Source organism: Grampus griseus (assembly GCF_964374135.1).
Source record: "Grampus griseus genome assembly, chromosome: 1".
Classification (NCBI taxonomy): domain Eukaryota; kingdom Metazoa; phylum Chordata; class Mammalia; order Artiodactyla; family Delphinidae; genus Grampus; species Grampus griseus.
In genome coordinates, this window is record NC_139017.1 from 32,946,386 (window position 1) to 32,970,603 (window position 24,218).

Sequence of the window (24,218 nt, forward strand, 5' to 3'; positions counted from 1 at the left end):
GAGGGTTCCCTTTTCTCCACACCCTCTCCAGCATTTATTGTTTGTAGATCTTTTGATGATGTCCATTCTGACTGGAGTGAGGTGATACCTCATTGTAGTTTTGATTTGCGTTTCTCTAATGATAAGTGATGTTGAACATTCTTTCATATGTTTGTTGGCAATCTGTATATCTTCTTTGAAGAAATGTCTATTTAGGTCTTCTGCCCATTTTTGGATTGGGTTGTTTGTTTTTTTGATATTGAGCTGTTTGTAAATTTTGGAGATTAGTCCTTTGTCAGTTGCTTCATTTGCAAATGTTTTCTCCCATTCTGAGGGTTGTCTTTTCGTCTTGTTTATGGTTTTCTTTGCTGTGCAAAAGCTTTTAAGTTTCATTATATCCCATTTGTTTATTTTAGTTTTTATTTCCATTTCTCTAGGAGGTGGGTCAAAAAGGATCTTGCTGTGTTAAATCTTACACAATCTTATTTCCATTTTTAATTGACTGTAATTTTAGCTTGTGTCTGTGGCTTAATTTTTTTCAGTTTAACTAAGAAAAAGTTTCTACCCTTATGAATGTAGTACCTGAAGCTTTTTTACAGCTTCATAAACTAAGCACTTGAAACGGTGTCAAAAACTTTTAGAATCCTTGTATTTCTTTGTAAAATAATTATGGTCAGTAGCATTCCATTTAGTTAAAGAAATGACATTGTGTCTTTTTGCAGGAGAGGAGGGAAAAACACATACTTTTATCCATTCCAGAATTATTATTATTTAGTTATTGATCTTTTCAAGGAATCGGCTTTTTGTTTCATTGATCTTTTTCCTCCATTTTTCATTTCAATTTCATTGATTTCTGTGTTTATCTTGATTACTTCCTTCCTTCTGCTTGCTTTGGATTTATTTTGCTTTTCTTTTTCTAGGTTCTTGAGGTGGGTTCTTAGACTATTTATTTGATATTTTTTCTCTTTTTCTAATGTATGCATAATTATATGTATAATGCTATGCATTTTCCTCTCAGCACTGCTTTAGCCAAGTTCCACAAATTTTGATATGTTACATTTTCATTTTCATTTAGTTCAGTGTATTCTTTAAATTTCCCTTGAGACTTTGTCTTTGATCCATGAATTATTTAGTAGTGTGTTGTTTAGTTTCCAAGTGTTTGAAGATTTTTCTGTTATTGATTTTTTTGGCTTATCTTGCTATATGTTCATTGGGCACTTGAAAAGAATGTATGTTCTGCTGTTGTAGGGTGGAGTGTTTATTAGATCCTATTAGTTAATGATGCTGTTGAATTCTATATTGTTGCTTATTTTCTGTCTACTTGTTCCATTAGTTGTTGAGAAGGAGAGTTGAAATCTCTATAATTGTGGATTTGTCTATTTTTCTTTTCAATTTTATCAGCTTTTGCTTCATGTATTTTGCTACTCTGGTTGTTTGATGTAGACACATTGAGGATTGCTACATCTTCTTTGTGGATTGACTCTAATATACTTATATAATGGCCCTGTCTGTTTACACTAATTTTCTTTGCTCTGAAATCTACTTTATTTGATAGTAAAATAGCCACCCTGCTTTCCTTTGATTATTGTTTACATGATGCATATCTTTCCATACTTTTACCTTCAACATAGTTATATTATTATATTTGAAGTGAGTCCTTGTAGACAGGATGTAATTGGGTCATAGTTTTTAATCCCCTCTGCCAATCTCTTTTAAGTGATATATTTACACTATTGACATTTAATGTAATTATTGATGTGTTAGAACTTAAATGAAGTATGCCATTTTCTTTTTTGGTTTTCTGCTCTCTCTGCTTTTTATTTCTCTGTATTTACTTGAATATTTTTAAATTCCATTTTGATTTATCTATAACATTTTTGAGTGTCTCTCTTTGTATAGGTTTTTTAATAGTTCTCAGTATTACATTGTATATACATAACTTATCACAGTGTCCTAGTGTCATCATTTTACCATTTTGAGTGACTTATAGAAACCTTACCTCCCTTTACATCTCTTTACCCTCCCCCATTTATAATGTAATGGTCTTAAATATTTCCTCCATACATTTAGCACCATATCAGACAGTGTTATAATTTTTGCTTCAGCTGTCAAGCATACTTTGGAAAACTCAAGAGGAAAAGTACAGCCTATCATATTTACCCATATTTTTGCTTACTTGGTTCTTTCTTCCTTCTTGAAGTTCTAAGGTTCCTTCTTTTATTATTTTCTTTCTGTTTAGAGAATTCAACAATTCTTTCAGGGTAGATCTGCTAATATATTCTGTTAGTTTTCATTTATCTGAGAATGTCTTGATTTTCCCTTCCTTTCCTGAAGGATATTGAGTATAAAAATTTGTATACATTGAGTATAAAAATCTGAGTTTATAGTTCTTTTTTTTCCAGCTCTTGATAAATTTCATGCTACTTTCTTCTGGCCTCCAGAAGATTTCTGATGAGAAATCCACTGTCAATCATATTGTTTTAACCCTGGCCGTTAAAGTATTGGGTTTTTCTTGACTGCTTTCCAGGTTTTTATCTTTGTCTTTAGTTTTGAGAAGTTTATTATTTTTTTTTTGCGGTACGCGGGCCTCTCACTGTTGTGGCCTCTCCCATTGTGGAGCACAGGCTCCGGACACGCAGGCTCAGCGGCCATGGCTCACGGGCCCAGCCGCTCCGTGGCATGTGGGATCTTCCCGGACCGGGGCACGAACCGGTGTCCCCTGCATTGGCAGGTGGACTCTCAACCACTGCGCCACCAGGGAAGCCTGAGAAGTTTAATTTTAATGTGTTTTGGCTTTAGATTTATTTTATTTGAGGTTTGCTCAACTTCTTGAATCTGTATGTTTATGTCTCTTATCAAATTTGAGGAGTTGTCAACCATTATTTCTTTAAGTACTTTTTCAGCCCCTCCCTATTCTTTCCTTCTGGGCTCTGATGACACAAATGTTCGAACATTTTTATGGTTCCACAGGTCCCTGAATCTCTTTTCTTTTCTTTCTTCTTCTTTTTCTTTTTTTAAATATATTTTCATTCCACTGTTCAGCTTTGTTAGTTTCTATTCTGTTTTCCAGTTTGCAGACTATTTCCTCTGTCTTCTCTATTCTGCTGTTAACATCATTCACTGAGTTTTTTATTTTCGTTATTGTATTTTTCAGTTCTAATATTTCCATGTGGTTTTTCTTTATGTCTTCTATTTCTTTGCTGAGACTTCCTATTTTTTCATTGTTTCAAGCATTTCATAATTGTTCATAAAAGCATTTTCATCAAATAATTCCAGCAGCTCTCATCTCATTTTTGGCGTCTACTGATGGACTGTTTTCACTGAGTTTGAGATCTTCCTGGTTCTTGGTATGATTAGTGATTTTCAGTTGAAAGCTGGACATTTTGGGTATTATGTTATAAGACTTTGCAGATAGTCACACACACCTTAGTTACCCTTTGGATTCAGAATGTTTCCTGCTTTCACATGGTAGCACTAGCTGCCAACTAACAGCTTTGGCAGCATCACCTTCTTTGTCACAAATACTAGTGTATTTGTGTGATTATTTGAAGATTTTGTTCTGTTTTGTACATTTTTATTAAAATGAGTGGGAATTATATGTGATAGTACACTTCATTATTGAAAAGAAATGTCTCGAATTTAATACCATTAAAGCAAAGATGGAAATCATTAGGCATACTGAAAGCAGCGACGTTTAAACGTCATTGCCAACACTCATTCGATTTGAAGAGATTATCCTGTGTTCTGTTGTAAAGAGTAAAAACGAAAAATGTCTGTAAGATGTTGGGAATAATGTCATTAAATATTATGTCTAAAAGACAAGGAAGATATAATAAGGGGTTTTATTTTCTTATTTTTAGTTCTCAGGAAACAAAATCCTCATATAACATGTACATCTGTTACTTGTCTTTTTCATATTCAGCTATATACAAGTTTTTAGGGACACATTGTATGTGTAGGCTGCCAGAAACCATGTTGCCTTCCCCAAGTATTTGTTGGAATGTAAGGCATTGTAGAGAAAGTTTAAAAATGAGTAAAACACAGCACTTGCCCTCAATTCAATTTGGCAAAAATTAATTGAGTTCCCGCTGTGTGGAGTGGAGTACATAGGCCTTGGAAAAATGCTGGCATGAGATCTTTCCCTTAAAGACATTACAATTTAATAGAAAATACAAACACATATACAGTTTACTCCATTGTAAAATTAAATTCTTTTTAAAATGCTAGATAGGGTACAGTTTTATAGGAAAGAGAGAAAAAGTATGTTTATATCATAGTAAAAGATAGTATAAGCACAAACAAAATGTTTTATTAAAAAAAATCATAGGAAGGAGATATTACCCTCTTTCTAAACTTACACATGTTAATTTGTCCTTTGCTAACTTTTATTATTAAATTTTTGTCATCTCAGAAAAGGGTATTAACTTGAAAAGGGTTTTCATGATAACTCTCATTGCTTTTCTCGAAACCTCCAACTCAGTCTTTCCCTCTTTACTTTTACAGACTACCTTTGTCTCCTGTACCCTGAAAAACTTGAACCTATCAGGAGCCATTTTCCTTCAGCTATCTTCTGCCTATATACATACTTATTTAACCCAAATCCATTCTCACCATACTTTTCCCAGACTTTGGAACAAGGTTTCCCACCTTAGTGCTCTGACCTCATTTCCTCCTGTCTCTTTCAGGATCTTGCTCTGGCAGTCACCCCTTTTCGTTCCTAAATCTTCAATCTCTTCGTCACTACTGGCCCCTTCCCTTCAACCTATATATACGTTCAACAGTCTCTCACCCTAAAAAGGCTTTCCTTGTCTCAGTAAGCCACCTGGTCTAATCTCTTTCCTTTTCTCATTCCTGTATCTCAAAACAGTACTCTGCCTTTCCTCATTGTCTCTATTCTAATAGCCACAATGACTTTATATAATAATTTATTCTATACATTAATTATACATTAAAATAACATTTTAGATATATTAGATTAACAAAATATATTATTAAAATTAATTTTACCTGTTTCTTTTTACCTTTTAAATTATGATTACTAGAAAATGTAATATTATATATGTAAGTCTTCCTCCAGCTTTTCATGTAGCTGGCTTCTTCTCATTACTCAGATATCAACTTAGAGACCTTCTCTGCCTGAACACTATCTAAAGGAATTCTGCCAGTCTCAATCATGTCACCATGTTCTGTTTTCTTTTCTTTTTGTAATTTATTTATTTATTTTTGGCTGCACTGGGTCTTTGTTGCTGCTTGCATGCTTTCTCTAGTTGTGGCAAGCAGGGGCTACTCTTCATTGCAGTGTGCGGTGTCTTCTCTTGTTGCAGAGCACAGGCTACAGGCATGCAGGCTTTAGTAGTTGTGGCACACGGGTTCAGTAGTTGTGGCTCGCAGGCTCTAGAGCGCAGGCTCAGTAGTTGTGGTGCACAGGCTTAGCTGCTCCGTGGCATGTGGGATCTTCCCAGACCAGGGCTCGAACCCATGTCCCCTGCATTGGCAGGTGAATTCTTAACCACTGCGCCACCAGAGAAGTCCCCATGTTCTGTTTCCTTCTTGGCACTTTTCACTGTCTGAAATTGTCTTGTTTACTTGTATATCTGATAATTGTTTACCCCAACTAAAGTAGTAAGCTTCATTAGGGTAGGAAATTTGCCCATTGGTGAATAAGATTCACTACTGTGTGCCTGGTATCTAGAATAATATCTGGCATATAGTAAGTAGGTGTTCATTTGTTGAATGAATGGTTTCTATTCTTTGATATGGCTCTCTCTGCCTCACAAACCTGGTTAACTCAAGACTGTTAACTTTCAAGGCTCAGCTCAAGTAGCACCCCCTCCAGGAAGCCTTTCCTGGCTGTTCCCGTCCTGAAAGCCTAACCTATTGATTCCTCCTGTATGCACAGTTCCACAGTTGCACTTTCACATTGTGCTTTTGTTTATTTTACATGTCTCCTCTTTCACACTTAGTCCTTAATAGTTCTTCAGTACCTTTCTGTTCTCTAAAATATACCTGGTTACCTGGTAGACATTCAGCATATGTTTGTTGAATGTAGAAGTAAACAGATTTTTCTTTGCAGCTGATCTTAAGTATTATAGCTATATAATAAATAACACAGCTTATAGTAGTAGACACTCAGTAAGCATTTGTTGAATGAATAAATGAATTCCTGTGTACTTTTTTATTATAAAAACAATATAGCAGCATTAAACTCTTGTTTAAATCATTTATAAAATATCATCACCCTGATGGTAACTGTTTTCTTTAGCCCACTTTCTTCCTTTTTCTTTTAGTTTAATTATACAAATAAAACATGGATATGTATATATGGCTATAAAAACAAAATTCAAATAATACATAAATACATAAAGTTAAAATGAATCCCTTTAATAATCTTACTTTCCTCATCAGGGATAGCTACCTCTGTATTTCTATAAACATAAAGTTATATACAGTCTGAAATAATAATATGTGTATACTTTTTAAATTCTGTTTTCCACATACCTTAGAAATATTTTTAATGTTACTTAATAGTTTTGTGGAACTATTATTTCAAGTTGAGTTGGACTTAGAGAAACAGTGCTGTCTAGTACAAAAAAAGTTCCTTGGTTAAAGATTCCTATTACTAGTTTCCTCATTTATCCTTAGGCCTAATGATTTCCATTTTTGTCTCAATCATTTGAAGATTATGAATTTTCTATAGTCACAGAGTTGGAAAGAGGCAGAGTCTGGATTCAAACCCAGATCTTGTGACTTCCGATACAGTTATCTTTCCACTTACTGACTGTCTCGCTGAACTTCAGCTTCCTTAACTGTAAAATGGGAATATAATGTCTGTCTTGCCTGTCCTAGGATAAACTGATAGCCAAACTCACTCATAACTCTGCTTACCTATATAGGTTTGAGCTTTGAAAACAGTGTCCCCAGTCTATTTTATTTGTTTCCTTATTTAATTTCAGATTAAAACCTGGTAAGCTCTTACCAGAGTAGAAAGGTTTTGGTTGAAAGAAAACTGTTCACTTTGTTTTTACACAGTGCCACTTTTTCATATTTAAAGTATCCTTCCTGAAATATGACTCACAATGATGTCCATATGTAATTTTTCTGATTTCTCTCTCAGCACTTTTCCCAACATATTATTTTGCTTTATCCTTCCTATGATGGTTAATGGGTACAAAACTCTAGTAAGCTTATTTTATTTGTTTTAGATTCACTAGATACCAATTACCATACATTTGTCTGGTATTAATTATGCTTCTAACATGGCCGGTGTGTAATAGAAACTTAGTGTGGAATACCAATGACTTGATTTTCTGTGATTCTGAACATTACTAAAGTGGGCTACCAGAGTTAGCCAACAGAGAATTAGATGTAATTGCTTGCCTAAAGTGATAATATCTTCCCGGTACAACCTCTGAATACCAATGAAGGCAGATGATTTCAGGGAGAAGCACTCCTCATTTGGGAGATGGAAATGATCACGTAGGGTAGTAATTTAAAAAGACCAAAATGTAGCATATGTAGACGAAATATTTGATTTCTTCAAATCATTGTTTGAAGAAGTTCATAAGATAAAAATTACTTATTATAAAATATTCTGTTAAAGTGTATTTTTTTAAGTCAATAAGTCCTTGTATATGTTTCATAGCAATTTCATAGAAATGATATGGGCTTAGAGGAAGGCAGTTTAGCCCATTGTCCTTCTTTTTTTTTTTTTGCGGTACGCGGCCCTCTCACTGTTGTGGCCTCTCCCGTTGCGGAGCACAGGCTCCGGACGCGCAGGCTCAGCGGCCATGGCTCACGGGCCCAGCCGCTCCGCGGCATGTGGGATCTTCCCGGACCGGGGCACGAACCCGTGTCCCCTGCATAGGCAGGCGGACTCTCAACCACTGTGCCACCAGGGAAGCCCCATAGCCCATTGTCCCATTTTAAGAATTATATTCTGAGGATACAACTTGTTCTAAAATCTAGAAGAAATAACAAAATTACTTTTAGTTTCATTATCAGTTCCTTTTAGGTCTTTATCTCTGTGTTGATCTTGTTTTGAAAATACGACAAGAGTGAATTTTATTTTGTTGCTAAATTTGCTTTATTCTTTGCAAACCTTAGTAGATGAGTTATGGAATTCTTTTGAATGCAACCATGATGGTAATTATTGAACAATACAACTCGGCTAGATTCTATATCTGTGTATAGAATGAAGTGAACAGGTATGTTAGAACACATCCAACTAAACCTAGATAATAAGTAAATATTTTGTTAGACCTTTTAAATGATAATTCATATAGCACAATGTTATAGAATAAATATTAACCCAATTTGCTCTTGATGAAGAAAAGATTTTGTGAAAATAGTTTAAACCTGAAAATGTGTTTATATCCAAGCTTGACTGTTCATTAGAATCAATTGTGGACCATTTTTAAAACTTTTGTTTCTGTTCCCTACCACTGACTTTCCAGGAGAAGGTGAACAGTGGTGTGCTGGTATATATTTAAAAACTAGCTCTCGGGTGGGGATGGGAGCACTGATTTTCAGTGTTTGCTGATTTCCATGGTGTAAATACGGACTGCTACCATAGCCAATTTCAAGCTACTAAGATGATTAACATGGAATGTTGGAAAAAGATGTATAGTATTTCCATTATATAGATAAAATAAACATATATAACCTAAAAGAATAATATCAAAATTTAGTAAAGTAATTAGGAAGTGATGAATTTGAGTTTTCATTACCTTTGTTTTTAATATAGCTAATTATAAGTTTATGTAATTTAATTTTTAATAATGACTATGTTTAACAACCAGTTTGCAAAGTTTTTGAAAATTTGACAATTGATTCATAAAGCTGGTACAGACTGATGCTAACACAACACTGGAGCTCAGAGATATCTGTATTTTTTTAACCAACTAAGTAATTCTGATGAAAGCAACCTGCCAACCCATTATTTTTCTGAAATACAGATCTAATCCTAAGGCCCAAGAAGGCATTCCACAGTCAGACCCAAAATGTCTTTTCCAGCTTCATTTCAAATCATACCCACTCCCTCACATCCTCTGTGTTTCACCCACACTAGACTTAGATTACTTGCAACTTCTCAAAAATACCTTGCAGTTTCCCACCCTCATGGCTTTTCATTATCTTCTTTTAGCCTTGAATAGCCTTGCCTCATCTGCCTGACTTTTACAACACTATTTATCCTTCTAGAAATAACTCAAATGCTACTTCCTCTTATTTCCTACTGCTGGAAACAGTCCCATTCTTCTTGATATTCTCATAGTCTTTTGGGTTTTTTTGTTTTTTTTTTTTTGCGGTACGCGGGCCTCTCACTGTTGTGGCCTCTCCCGTTGTGGAGCACAGGCTCCAGACGCGCAGGCTCAGCGGCCATGGCTCACGGGCCTAGGTGCTCTGCGGCATGTGGGATCCTCCCGGACCGGGACACAAACCCATGTCCCCTGCATCGGCAGGCGGACTCTCAACCACTGCGCCACCAGGGAAGCCCCTGTTTATTTTATTTTGATCTCAAATTTAGCATCAATAACAAATGGCTGTTTCAACTTACTAGATTATAAATGTCTAAAGGGTGCCTTTGAATAATACTGTACTTAACATTTTACTATCTAAAAATGATTAGTAAGCACTTGTTTTTTTGTTTGTTTGGCCGCACTGCATGGCTTGCAGGATCTTAGTTCCCTGACCAGAGATTGAACCCAAGCCCCAGCAGTGAAAGCACCGAGTTCTAACCACTGGACCACCAGGAAATTCCCAGCACTTGTTTATTTTAATAGGAAGGATTATGGATAATGCATGATACATCCTTTACTTTCTAAGCCTTTGGGAAACTAACCACAATTTAAACTTTTTTTGAATTAGATGACACCTTTTTTCCCTGATGATTGAGGACCATATTAGTAGTAGTTATATACCTATATCCTACAACCAGAGAATACAAAGAACATCACGATGACTTTCAAACTTGTCAAAGAAAAGTTTCATAGAGAATATACAGAGCACTGGAGAGTGAAAAAGACTAGGTTGTGTAACTACCTTTGCAAATTATTATTATTATTCTGATTTATTGCACTTTATAGTGTTCTCAGCATAAAACCCAAAGTTACATTATAGTGTTCCCAGCATAAAGTCACATTAAGCCTTTGCATCATTAAATAACATCCAAAAGAAGCAAACATATCATTCTTTGCTTTGTGATTTGAGAGAAGTTTGCTTTCATATATGTTCTTAAGGATACATTCGTCATCAATCTGTTGCTTTCTGGCATTTTACCTAGAATTAAAATTATCCGATTGCTTTCACAATAAGTATTAAGATCTACATATATGAAGGAAATGTTGTTCTAAAGTAAAAACAATCCAAGAATTTCTTAAAGCAAATGCAGCACATTCCTTGTTACTGGTGTTTCATAAATTTTTTTCATCTTTGACCCTAAGCTGCCACCTGATGGCAAAAACTAAAATGACAACTTTTGTAATATTCAAAACCTCCATTGCAGTTATTTGAAATTTTATGTTTTCACCATAAAGCCTCTAAACTCTAAATGCACATTTGTACAAATTTTGTGTATTTGATGAATGTTTGATAACTATTTGAACTTCAGAAGAATCAGATTTATTATTTAACTTTTGTTAGACAATGATCCTACTAAGGAGATTTCTTTTAAAATCTTATTTCCTTTATGGAGCTGGAGAAAGAATCTGTTTTTAAATTAGTTTTATTTAATGAAGAGTTTTACCTGAATCTAGTAATTTTCTCTTTCCCTTTTCTTTCTTCAGAACGAGGTCACTCAGATACCGTAGTGTTCTTTTACCTGTGGATCGTCTTTTGTATCATCAGTTCCTGTTACACCCTCATCTGGGATCTGAAGATGGACTGGGGTCTTTTTGATAAGAATGCAGGAGAAAACACTTTCCTCCGGGAAGAGATTGTATACCCCCAAAAAGTATGTACAAAGAGTCCTTGGGTTTATTTAAAAAAGAAAAACAAAACAACAACTCAGGTGTACCTATTACAATATATACCCAATCCCAACCTAATATAATTAGAGAAAATACTTACCAAAAAGTACTAATCCATTCAGTCAGCAAAAATGTATCAGATGTTTACTATATGCTAGACGCTATAGGAAATAAAAACAAAGTAAAATTGTGGTTCTCAAGGAGGCCTTAATCTATATTCTAAACAGATAAGTAAACAGATTGCAATACAATGTGATAAAGACTAGAATAGAGGAATAAATAACTTACTGTCATTTATGATTTATTTTGACCATGCAATTCCCTCCGTCTCAAATGCCCTCTTTCCCCTTTGTTTACCTTGCAAACTCTTGCTCCTTCTTTTTAAGTCAGTTTTTACTTTCTCTAAGAAGCCTTACTTATTTCTCCAAGCATAATTAGCCATTCGTACTAACCCCATTTTACCCTATACAACTTTCTGTTGTGGTAGTCGTCACACTGTATTTTAATTACCTGTTTAGGTATCTATATCCCTCACTATCCAGCATAGTCCCTGGCATACAGGGACTTAATGTTTGTGGACTGAATGAGCAGCGCTATGAAAGCACGAAGGAAAGGGGAGTGCCTGACTTTGCTTGGGTGCATCAAGAAGGCTTCTCCTTTCATTTATTTCAATCAATTTTCCTAAAGTTCCAATTTAATCCAAAAATATATGGATAATTATGTGGGAATTATTTTAGCATCTTATTTATATATATATGAATAAAAGGATGAGAGAGGCTGAGTTAAAAAGTCAAAAGGCCAAGAGTATCTTTACTCAGATATTGAAAGAAATTAAACAATGAACTGGGAATCCTTATAAGTGAATTCTAATCCCAGCTCTCTCACTAACTAGCTGTATAATTTCAGGCAACCAGACTACGGTGTATTCTTTTCTATAAGGTAGGGTGTTATAGTAGATTATCTCTTGATCCTTTCCCAGTCCTAAAATTCTGTGATGTGGAGGAGATTATAAATTGGGTCACTAATACTTTATACTGTGTCAGAATGTCACCAGTACCTCAGAATTGCACTTTGAAAATGCGTGAATGTGTAGTATTTAATTGGTGATTAGGGAAGGCTGTTTTCAAGTGTGAGGATTAAAAATAAATGATAGGAGAGTGAATACGAAGAATAGTATATTAGGGTAACTTTGTATAAACAAATGAAGGCAGAAAAGGAGATGTTTACTGACAGTGATTTTTTTTTAACATAAGCTGTAGCAATCCCAATGTGCAAATTTAGAATGTATGACCAAGATACTAGATATATCTTTATAAGTCTCATTTGAAAAGAAAATCAAAAAAAGTAATAGTAAGCACAAGTCAGACAGCAGACATGCATTCAAGTAAAGATGGCCTTTTGTGTTCACCAAGTGTATGTGCCTTATTGCTCTTTGAACTGTTCTTGCCTTACTGAGAGAGATAATACATTTATTTCTTGTTATAATGGTTGCTTTGATGAACTGTTTATATCTTTATATAAATATTCGTTCCTCCGTTTAAATAGTTCTAACTTTTTGATTTCTATGTAATAAAACTAGTTAATAGAATCAGTTTTTTTGTTATTATATATTTTCATGACCCTAGAAAATAAAGTATATGCTTTTGTACATTATGCTTTGCAAATGTATAAGAAAAATGTTCTAGGGGATCACCATACCCCTTTCAATATTAAAAAGGCAAATACTGGAATAAAATTTATTCTTCTTAAAAAAGGAAGAAGCTATTTGCTGAGTCCAGTGGTACTTCATTTAAAAATTAACACAGCTATATGTACCTTAAAATCAGTTCCTCGGCATTAACAACGCATACTATTGAGCACCATACCCAGGTCCAGGAAGCATTTTTGTTATCTCCATATTAAAACTTAACTTTTCTGTGTCTCTTGACCTCAAGTTAAGTGTATTCCTCCCAAAAGACCTTCAATTTTTGGTAACATCAGCTCCCACATCAGTGAAATGTGGATCCACTTGACTGGCTCTTAAAGACACATGAAATTGTAGCTCTTCACTGAGAGGCCTAATAATGAGTTCACTGCATGTGGATTTATCCAAAAATTACATTATCGCTCTATTGGATGGATGGGGGAGGGAAGAGGGAGATATGTTAATGTGTTAAAAATCTTCATAAAGTTCATCATAGTAAGCAGTGGATAATGTCTAAAATTGATTAATCAAGATATAGCAATATACACACATTATTTAGAAATGTGGAAGATAAATAATAGAAGAAATAGCTACAAATTTTGAAAATGTTTGTCTCTAGAGAATGGGACAAGAAGGGGACTGCTATTTCTTTTGTTTAATAGGCTTCTGACATGACTAGTATTCCTTTGTTAAATTTTTTAAAATAAAATAAGTGCTATGGCTTAATACATATCAGTTCTATTTCCCATAAGATGTCATAACCTTTAAAAACATATTTTTAAAGAGCTAGATATCCAGAGATTAATAGTGAGAAAATCCGTGAATTACAGTTCTGGTCTATTGGCAGTTTGTTTACTTAAGACTTGTGTAGGTAAGCGTGGACTCTCAAATACTGGATACTAGTACCTGGAAAGATTAGTTGAGTGCTGTCTTCCTCATGTGAAAATGGAACATTCCTTAAATTTAACTATGTATGTGAAATCCAAGCTTAATTTTATTTACTGACATCAAAAAGCAAGGCAAAATTTTTTCAGATGGAGGGTAAGGCAATTTGAGAATAAAAGTGCAAATAACAGAGTTAATAAATCTGCTAATATTTTCTAATATTAACTGTTGAGTCATTAGTGTATCACATACACATTAGAGTATAATTTCAGTCAGATCAAGGATTTCATCTGGTTTGTATTTCTGGGGTCTAGAAGAGAGCCTGGTATACAATATGGGAATGAAGTTTATTTGTTAAATGATTACTGAAATTCAGTAAAACAATATTTATAAATTCATTTTAAATATTGTACCATTTAAGGAAAAAAAACTAAATTGGTGAAATCTTTCTAAAATATAAAACTCTTTAACCTGTGCTTGTCAGTAGGATATGTGACTCTTGTTACTGTGCTAAGTGTGCTTATTTGTAAGAAACGTGATGGTAAGTGTACTCAATTTGCTTATTATTCCTCAGGCCTATTATTACTGTGCCATCATAGAGGATGTGATCCTGCGCTTTGCTTGGACTATCCAAATCTCAATTACCTCCATGACTTTGTTGCCTCATTCTAGGGACATCATTGCTACTGTCTTTGCTCCCCTTGAGGTTTTCCGGTAAGCAAACTACTGAAAAGTTTATCAAAGATTCTTTTTTACCTAAAAAGTTGCTCAATGCTTATAAATCAGAATTTATTAAAACTTATACTTGAAAAGCTTAAATTTTCCAACTTTTCTCAAACTTTTCATCAGCCTCAGAATTGGAAAATCCTGGTTGAAGGACTAAGAGATTAATTCTTACAAAGTTAAAGTAACTGCTGATGATGACTTAGAAGCTTTTTTAGAACTGGGCTCCATTTGAACATCCAAATGGCTAATGAACATACGAAAAGGTTCTTAACATGCTTAGTCACCAGGGAAATACAAATTAAACCTACATTTGAGATATAGCTACTCACCTCTGAGGGCTAAAATGAAAAATACAGACACACTAAGTATTAATGAGGATGTAGAACAATGGGAACAATTGGAATTCTCATACACTGCAGGTAGGAGGAAACTAGTACAACAGCCACTTTGGAAAACTCTTCGTCAGTATCTACCAAAGCTGTGCATGAACACCTGGGTATATAGTAAACAGGAGTGCTAACCTAAGGCTACCAAGACCCACATACAAGAATGTTCACAATAATACTATTTATAGCAGACCAAAATGGAGACTACCCAAGTGCCCAGCAATATAGAGTGGATAGATAAATTGTGGTATTTTCACACATGCAAGTCTATCCAATAATGAGAACAAAAGACTAAATAACAACATGAATGAATCTCACAGAGCAAAATATTAAGCAAAAGAAGTTAGACACAAGAGTATGTCCCTGTATGATTCCAAATTTATAAAGTTCAAAAGCAGGCTAAACTCATCTATGGTATTAGAAGTCAAAATAGTATTTGCCCTTGTGGGACAGTGACTGGAAGTGGCACCAGGAGAACCTCCTTGGGTGAGGGGTGGAGTAATGTTCTGTTTTTTGATCTGTGTGCTAGTTACCTGATGGGTTCACTTTGTTAAAATTCATCATGCAGTGCCCATCAGATTTGTTCACTTCTCTGAATGTGTGTTGTACTTAATAAAAGGTTTTTAAATCAAAAAAAGAAAGGAAAGAAAGAATTGGGCTCCATTGGAAGGGTCATGAGTGGAAATAAGGAGGTAAAAAGTCTTAGAACAGGAATTAGAATTAAAATCTTTTAAGAATCGTTTTTTGCAATTTAGCAATTTGGGTTATTCAGCCCAACCTTCTCAGTGGAAACACTAAAAATACCAGATAAAATGTTTTTTTAATCTTCCTAAAAACATTAGTGATCTGACAAGATAGCCCAAATGCTAAGTGAAGGCAGATATCCCAGGATAAGCAGAACACTAAAGCCAATTTTGTGCTAAAGAAATTTGCCAGACCTAGAGACTTTGAGATTCATTTGTGATAGCCAATTCAAGTTTGTATGCACCTAATAACATAGCTTGAAAATATGTAAAGCAAAAGTTGACACTGCTAAAAAGTAAAAGTAGATAAATTTACAATTTTAGAGAAGAATTTTAACATACTTTTCTCAGTAGTAAACAAGTAGTCAATTAACCAACTTGACCTAATTGACATATTTAGAGGACTGCATACAACAAGTACTAAATACAAATGCTACACATGGAACATTTACCAAAATTAACCATATTCTAGGCTGTAAAGGAAGTCTTAACAAACTTCAGAGGAGTAAAATCACAAAAAGATATCTGAAAATTCACAAATGTTTAGAAATTAAGCATCACATGTATAAATAACCCATGGTTGAAGTTGAAATTGCAATGAAAATTTTAAAATATTTTGAATAGAATGAAATTGAAAATGTAACAAAAGAAAAGGTAAAATATAGCTAAAGCCATGCTTAGAGGGAAATGTATAGCCTTAAATGTATATATTAGAAAAGTATACAGCTCGATATTAGAAAAAAGATTTAAATAGAAAATCAAACCTCAAAAAAAGTAGAAGGAAGAAAATATAAAGAACAGAAATTAATGGAATAGAAAACAGACATATAATAGAGAAAATTAACAAAGCTAGTTAGTTCTTTTAAAAGACTACTAAAATTGACCAAATGTCTAAATAGTACTGATCAAGGAAAGAAGGCACAAATTACAAATATCAAAAATGCTAAAGATGTTTTTTAAAAGAGCATGACAATATTATGAGCAACTTTGTGCCAATAAATTTAGAAATTTAAGCGAAGTGAACAAATTCCTCAAAAAAGCACAATTTACCAAAACCGATAAAGAGGAAATTAAAAATCTGATAGGTTTATATGTAGCAAAGAAAATAAATCCATATTAAAATTCTTCATACAAAGAAAACTGCAGGGAATTCTTCCACATATATGAGGAGGAAATATCAGTTTTACACAGAACTCTTTTAGGGAAATGAGACAATGAAAGGAACACTTCCCAGTTCATTTTGTGCAGCCAGTATGACTTTGATGTCTGAACCTACAAGGATATTTCTCATGTCCAGGGATGCAAAAATCCTAAACAAAATATTGGGTAATGAATCCAACAATATATAAAAAGGATAATACATCACAACCAAGTTAGGTTCATTCCCAGAATGTAAGATGTAATATTCAAAAATCATTTAACATTTAAAAATCAATCTATGTAACTCACCACATTAATGAATAAAGGGGAAAACAACCCTCAACAAATAAAGAAAATGCCATTGAGAAAAGTCAATGCCTGTTTATGAAAAAAGTAAACACTACAAAAAAATAAATAATAAAAAAAAGATCATATTTAATGGTAAAACACTAAGTTCTCCCTGGAGATCAGGAATGAGATAAGTATGCGTGCTGTCACCACTTCTATTTAACATCATACTGCAGATATAGCTAGTGCAATGAGGAGAGAAAAAGTATAAGGATTAGAAAGGAAGAAATAAAACTATGATTCATTGGTGACATGACTGTATATGTAGAAAATTCAAAAGAATTTACAAATAAGCTATTAGAATGAATATATAAGGTTAACATAAATTAATGTTCTAAAAAAGTCACGAACAACTAGAAAATGAAATTTTAAAAAAACATACCGTTTTGAATAGCCCTGGAATGTATCAAATACCTAAAGGAATAAATTTTTTTTTTTTTTTTTTTGCGGTACGTGGGCCTCTCACTGTTGTGGCCTCTCCCGCTGCGGAGCACAGGCTCCAGACGCGCAGGCTCAGTGGCCATGGCTCACGGGCCTAGCCGCTCCGCGGCATGTGGGATCTTCCCAGACCAGGGCACGAACCTGCGTCCCCTGCATCGGCAGGTGGACTCTCAACCACTGCGCCACCAGGGAAGCCCTAAAGGAATAAATTTAATGAAAGATGTATGTATGTGAAAATTGACAAGCCAGTTCTAGAATTTATATGGTAGCAGTAAGGATCAAGAATATCCAAGACTATCCTGAAAAGAACGAAGTAAAGGACTTATACTCTCAAATATCAAAACCTATTATATAACTACCATAAGTAAGACAGTGTCTGACGAGACAAAGAAGAGACAAATAGGCCACTGCAATAGAATAGGGAGTCCAGAAACAGATCCACACATTCATTGACACTACCTGATTTATGACAAAGGTGGCTATATAACAGTGGAGAAAAAAAGGTTCTTTAATAAATGATATTGAGTCAACTGGATATCCATATGGGGGAAAAAATAAATCTCAACTTCCACTGCATAATGTATGCAAAATCAATTCCAGGTGGATTGCAGAGCTAAATATGAAAGGTAGATCAATAAACTCTCTAGAAGATAACATAGCGGGGCCATACAGGCAGCTTTAGGTATACGGTGATTTTTTATTTCTTGTTTCTGAGTGATAATTACACATTGTGATCACTTTATAATAATTAACCAACCTGCACACTTAAAATTTGCACACTTTTATATATTTATGTTGTGCTTTAGTTAAAATGCTTATTAAAAAAAAAAAAGGCAGCCCAAAAGAAAGGATTATCTTTAAAGAAATGGCTGTTAGATTCACAGCTGACTTCTCAACAGCAACAGTGGACGTCAGAAGTCATTAAAATGGTATCTTAAGTGTGCTGAACGAAAATAACTCCCTACCTAGAACTCTTTACCCAGTGAAAATATCTTTCACAAATGAAGATGAAATAAAGATATTTTTAGACAGGTGTATAGCTTTCCTCCGAGTCAGGATGGGCACATATATCAGGATGGCCTGATAAAATAAGATTGAATCTGGAAGCAGTATACTTGTTGCTGTCAGTGCTCTCTCCAAACCATTTGTCAACCCTCCTTCCCCTCTTCACTTTCTCAGATGTCTAGGTTTGGGACCTGAAATTCTCCATCACCAATAACGCCTCCCTGCAAATACTCCTTTCTCTTTCATGTATGCTGCTTTATACATTAAAAAAAAATTTTGTTCTAGTAAAAAGAGGGAACTCAATTACTTTTTTTTTTTTTTTTTTTTGCGGTACGCGGGCCTCTCACTGCCATGGCCTCTCCCGTTGCGGAGCACAGGCTCCGGACGCGCAGGCTCAGCGGCCGTGGCTCACGGGTCCAGCCGCTCCGCGGCATGTGGGATCTTCCCGGACCGGGGCACTAACCCGTGCAGACTCTCAACCACTGCGCCACCAGGCAAGCCCAATTACTTTTTTATTCTTGATTTTTTTTCTCTTTAAAAAATTATCTGCGGGGCTTCCCTGGTGGCGCAGTGGTTGAGAGTCCGCCTGCTGATGCAGGGGACACGGGTTCGTGCCCTGGTCCGGGAAGATCCCACATGCCGCAGAGTGGCTGGGCCCGTGAGCCACGGCCGCTGAGCCTGCGCGTCTGGAGCCTGTGCTCCGCAACGGGAGAGGCCACGGCAGTGAGAGGCCCGCGTACCAAAAAAAAAAAAAAAAATCAGCTTCATAATAGAATCAGATGTTCTATCACCCATTTAAAGCAAAAGCAAAAAATCTCCTTTGAATCTTCCTCCAACTACTGCCCATTTTTCTGCTCTCCTTTACAGCAAAGCTCTTCAAGAGATGTCTGTACTTGCTGTCTCTGCCCTCTGACTCCTCCCCCATTCTCCCTTTAATTCAACTCAAGTCTTCTTTTCCCAATACTCAAACTGAATTGCTTTTGTTAATAATCAATAATAATAATAGCAAACACTTATGTGTTGCCTTCTATGTACCTGGCACTGTTCTAAGCCCTTTACATGTATTAACTTAGTGAATCCTCACAACAGTCTTGTGAGGTAGGTACTGTTACTGTCTCATTTTACTAATGAAGCATAGGTTAAGTAAATCATCCAAGGTTATTACACCTAGTAAGTGGCAGCATCCATGATTTGAATCTAGACAGTCTCCCAGAATCTGTGCTCTTAGATCATACTGCCTCTTTATCCTCTTTATGTAAATCCAGTGGTTAGTTCTCTGTACTTATTTTACCTCTCAGCAAAGCACTTTCTTCACTTGATTTCTCAGAAACTACACTCTTCTGTCTCACTATCTATTCCATCTCAGTTCCTTTACTGGTTCTTCTTCCTCTTCCCAAATTGTAAATATTGGAGTGCTCCAGGGTTTAATCCTCTTTAATCGTCTCTCCTCCACTTATATTATTCCTAAGCCCATGACCTGAAATACTGTTCTTATGCTGTCTATAGTCCTAGACTCTCTTGAACTGCAAACTCATGTCCATGTAGCTACTGAATTTTCCTCTTGGATATCTAATGGCTCTGGCCTAATAGGAACAACCCAGATCTCTAGTAAATGGTGTCACCATTCACTGAGAACAAAAACCTGAGACCACTCACATCCCATGTCAGTAAGTCCTGTCAGCTTCATCTTCATAAATAAATCCCTAGTCTGTCTGCTTCTCATCACCTTTGTTATCCCCAGCTGTATCTAAGTCTCCATCATCTCTTTCTAATTGGTCTTCCTTCAGATGTTCTCATCTTCCTTTGGTCTATTCACAATTCAGCAGATAGAATGATCTTTTTAAAACAAATCACATCATTCTCCAGCTCAGAACTCTCCTTGTTTTCTATCACACTTAAAAATCTAAACTCTTCACTATGGCTTATAAGGCCCTCTATGGATCAGGCCCCTTTCTTTTCTACCTCTCCATCTTCATCTGCCATTTTAACCTTCCTGTTCCTCTCCAACCCCACTGACCTTGCTGTTGTTTTAACACACCAAAGTCCTGTCCAGCTTGGGAGCTTTTGTACTTGCTGTTTCCTCTGCCCGGGATACTTTTCTGTAGGACTTTACCTGACTTGCTTCCTTGCTAGATGCCATCTCTTCAAAGAAACATGTTCTATACCCTTGCCCTGCTTTATTTTCTTCAGAGCACTTACCGTTAGCTAATTGTTTACTTGTTTATTATCTGTCTCTGTCATTAGAAATTGCACTTATACAGGAAGAGGCTTTGTCTCATTCAGTGCCTTTTCCTGTCATATTGTAGGCCTTCAATAAGTATTTGTTCAATAAAGGGAAAGAATGAGTACTCTGAAACTGCATTCCATGAGTCCCTTTCCTTTGCCTACTCCTTTCTTGTCCCCTTCCCCCCACACACCCCCACACCATCTTTTTTCTATTCTGTTTTAGTATTCTAGTCCTTAATTCCTTTTTTTGTTTCTATGAGTGGAAACTTGTTATACTGGGAGGTCTACAGGTGATAGTATGTTCAAATTTTATAAGTAATTTGCCTATTCTACCCCATTTTGCTAAGGCGATTTGTGTGGAACTTCTTCCGCCTGGAGAATGAACATCTGAATAACTGTGGTGAATTCCGTGCTGTGAGGGACATCTCTGTGGCCCCTCTGAATGCAGATGATCAGACGCTTCTAGAGCAGATGATGGACCAGGAAGACGGGGTACGAAACCGCCAGAAGAATCGGCCATGGAAGTACAGCCAGAGCATATCCCTGCGCCGGCCTCGCCTTGCTTCTCAGTATGTATAGCTTCCACTTCTGTGAGATGAATTCCCTTCAGGTTTTAGTACTGGATAACATTTAAGTTAAGAAGCTATCAAGTTGAACCAGGTGAAATTGCTGGCGTTCAACCGTGTTTCACCACAAAAACCAGCAATAACAGCAGTTTCATATGATCCAACCTATATATAGAATGTCTTAATGAACACATAGTGTAAAATGTCATTAATATGCTAATTAATACTTAGTAATTTGGCATTAAAAGTACACTGGGGAAAATTTGTTGGAAAATAATTTACTTGACTCTTCAGTATATCTTGTATAAAAATCATTTCCAAGTTATAAACTTTAGCAATCCTAGTTCTGCCACTTGCCATCTATGTCATCTTGGCCGAATCACTTAATTTCTCTATATTATCCCTCATCTCTAAATTGGGATTAATATGGTCCTGCTCATAGGGTGGCTGGTTAGATTAAATTTGTGATGACATGGGATTTAGACCAGTTTCCTCACAGAAAGAGCTCGATAAGTGTAAGCTATTATTATTTTTACTTTTTTACTAAATACCTACAAAAGTATTTTTATCAGTCATTTACTTTGTATATTCCTAAAAGTAACAATAAATGTAGGGTATATTGTTGCTGCATTTGAAATTTAGAGACAGTGGCTAGCACAGTGGATTGGAGTGAAGGAGGAGACAGGTTAAGCATGAGCAGTTTTCTAAAGGATAAGGGAGTGTTTGAATAGGCTAGAGGCACAGTAAAGACATGAAGGTGGAAATGAGGGGCAGAAAGAAAAGCCATGTGACTAAAACTAGTAACAGATAGTAAGAAAATTTAGCTGAATAGATGAAGTATGATTGTAGAAGGCTGAAAAGTACAAGCTTGATCTTGTAGGCAGGAAGGAGTCACAGAGAATTTTTTCATAGAATGACATTATGAAAGTAATATTTTCGTAAGTTTTAATGGCACTGTGCAACATATATTGGGAAAGGGAAAACTCAAGGCCAGCTCAACTAAAAGACCAGTGCAGTATTCTTAAGTATGGAACATTAAAGACTGGAATTAGGATGGTTACAATAGGACTAAAAAGAAAATAAGGAAACATTTTAAAGGAAGTAAAAAAAAAAAAAAAAAAATAGGAGGTGGTAATAACCCACAGGGGCGCAGAGTAGAAATTGCCTGAGCTTTAGATAGAATTTAGAAGTTCTCTGAAGAGGAGAAGGTAGAGAAAAGAAAAGCAGAGCAAGGAACTGAGTCTTAGGGAATAAACACAGGCAAGAGAAAAAAAGAACCAACAAAAGGGGCAGGAAAGGAATGGTCAGGGAGGTCAGCAGGAAGAACATCAAAACAAAGCATGATATTATTATATACAGCAGGAAGCAGAGTTTGAAGAAGCAAGAGGAGGGGATGTGGAGGCTGGTGGAGTCAGCAAGATAAGGGCCACAAAGGGCTAGAAGGCAGTGCTGTGGGCGGTCGTCTCATTGAGTTCCTAATTTGGAAAGTCTAATCCTTGTTAGTTACCAGCAGAGGGCAACCTAAACATACACTCTTTTTGTTTCAGAAACAAGGGAGCTCTTTGGCAATAGATGTTTACGTTCAATTTCAGGTGTTCAGGGGAAGAACGCTGGGATACTAGATTGCCACCAGAGGAAGACATTTAGAACAATGGAGCAGGTTATATGTAATATATGTAACAAGAGAGCAGGGAATCTAAGAAGTTCTGAGATTGAGTACTGACTTTGTGACTCATGCAACCTTTAGCACATCCTTAACTTTTTGAATGTCTATTTTCACCTCTGTCGAGTAATAATAATAATACCCACTTCACCTCATGGGACTTGTGAGTTGCAGAACATTTTGACATTATCTAATCCCATTTTTCATCCCATGCAGGAATGTCTTTTACAACATCCTGAATAGTTGGTCATCTTATGCTGATTGACAGTCATCAGTGATAGTGAAGTTTATAACTATACGAGGCACCTGCTTTTATTGTTGGATAATTATTGTGGTAGATAGCTTATGTTGAAATATGCTTCACTATAATTTCAACCAGTTGATCCTGATTGGGCTTTCTAACATAACTTCGTTTTCTGCCTCTTCTATGTATACTTTGTTAACTGTTTGAAGACAACTGTCATGTCTCTCCTTAGGTCTTATCACCTGCTGGCCAACTCTCCTGGTTTTTCATGTGTACCTCAAATGATTCTTCTATCATCCTTATCATAATTCCTTATATTTGTTTAATGCTTTACTGGTGTTTTTTATATCCATTTTCTCACTTGATATTCATACTATCTCCATGAGGTGAAAGCAGTATTTTGTAAAATAGGTATTATTATTCCTGCTTTACAGAGATGAAAATTGTCACTCAAAGAGGTTAAAGAGATACATCATAAAATCAAAGTCCCTCCATTGCACATGACCTGGCATTGTTTTTGTTTCCTTCCTCTGGTTGCAATCTAGTTTCTTAGTGTTTTTCCAGTAATACCAACAATTGAATACGAAACTCCAGGAACAGTCCATCTGGTGTCCAACAGTGTATGGTGCCTGTGCCTGGTATTTTTAATGGTAGTAAGATTGGAAATGTACCTAATACTTTGGATGTGTTTGTATTTTAGTAATGGACTAAGTTTTTTTTTTTCCTGTTATTACCACTAGATCCAAGGCTCGTGACACTAAGGTATTGATAGAAGACACAGATGATGAAGCTAACACTTGAATCCTCTGAAGTCTAGATTAACATCCTTGGTTTTCCTACTCTACAGTTCTTTCCTCGACCAACGCAACCTCTAGTACCTTTCCAGCCGAAAACAGGAGAAGACATATAACACATTTTCCGAGCTCTTCCAGATCGGATCCTATGGACTCCAAACAAGCTCACTGTGTTTCTTTTCTTTTCTTCTGGTTTAATTTTCATTTTCTACTTTTAAAACAAATATTTACTTCATTTTGCCAATCAGAGGACATTTTAAGGAACAAAAACATAGTATCTTATGGATTGTTTACAATCACAAGGACACAGATACCTGTCAGGATGAAGAACAAGCATTGCAAGGACCCTCTGATGGGACGGTACCGAGATATCTCGGCTTCCGCTTGGCCCGGTTTTGACTGGTTGAAACCGGACATTGGTTTT

The 24,218-nt window shown here is 35.7% G+C and overlaps 1 protein-coding gene across 2 annotated transcripts in view; it reads left to right on the forward strand.

Moving 5' to 3' along the window:
- XPR1 (xenotropic and polytropic retrovirus receptor 1) overlaps nt 1-23,924 on the forward strand; it is a 203,362-nt gene extending 179,438 nt beyond the window's left edge. For both annotated transcript variants that reach the window (XM_082658471.1, XM_082658472.1), the window contains 4 exons: nt 10,761-10,927; nt 14,087-14,226; nt 20,875-21,096; nt 23,741-23,924. In XM_082658471.1, coding sequence (XP_082514597.1) covers nt 10,761-10,927; nt 14,087-14,226; nt 20,875-21,096; nt 23,741-23,801 — 590 coding nt within the window. In that variant the 3' untranslated portion in view covers nt 23,802-23,924. The remainder of the gene's footprint in view (nt 1-10,760; nt 10,928-14,086; nt 14,227-20,874; nt 21,097-23,740) is intronic.
- Nucleotides 23,925-24,218: the final 294 nt, after the last annotated feature.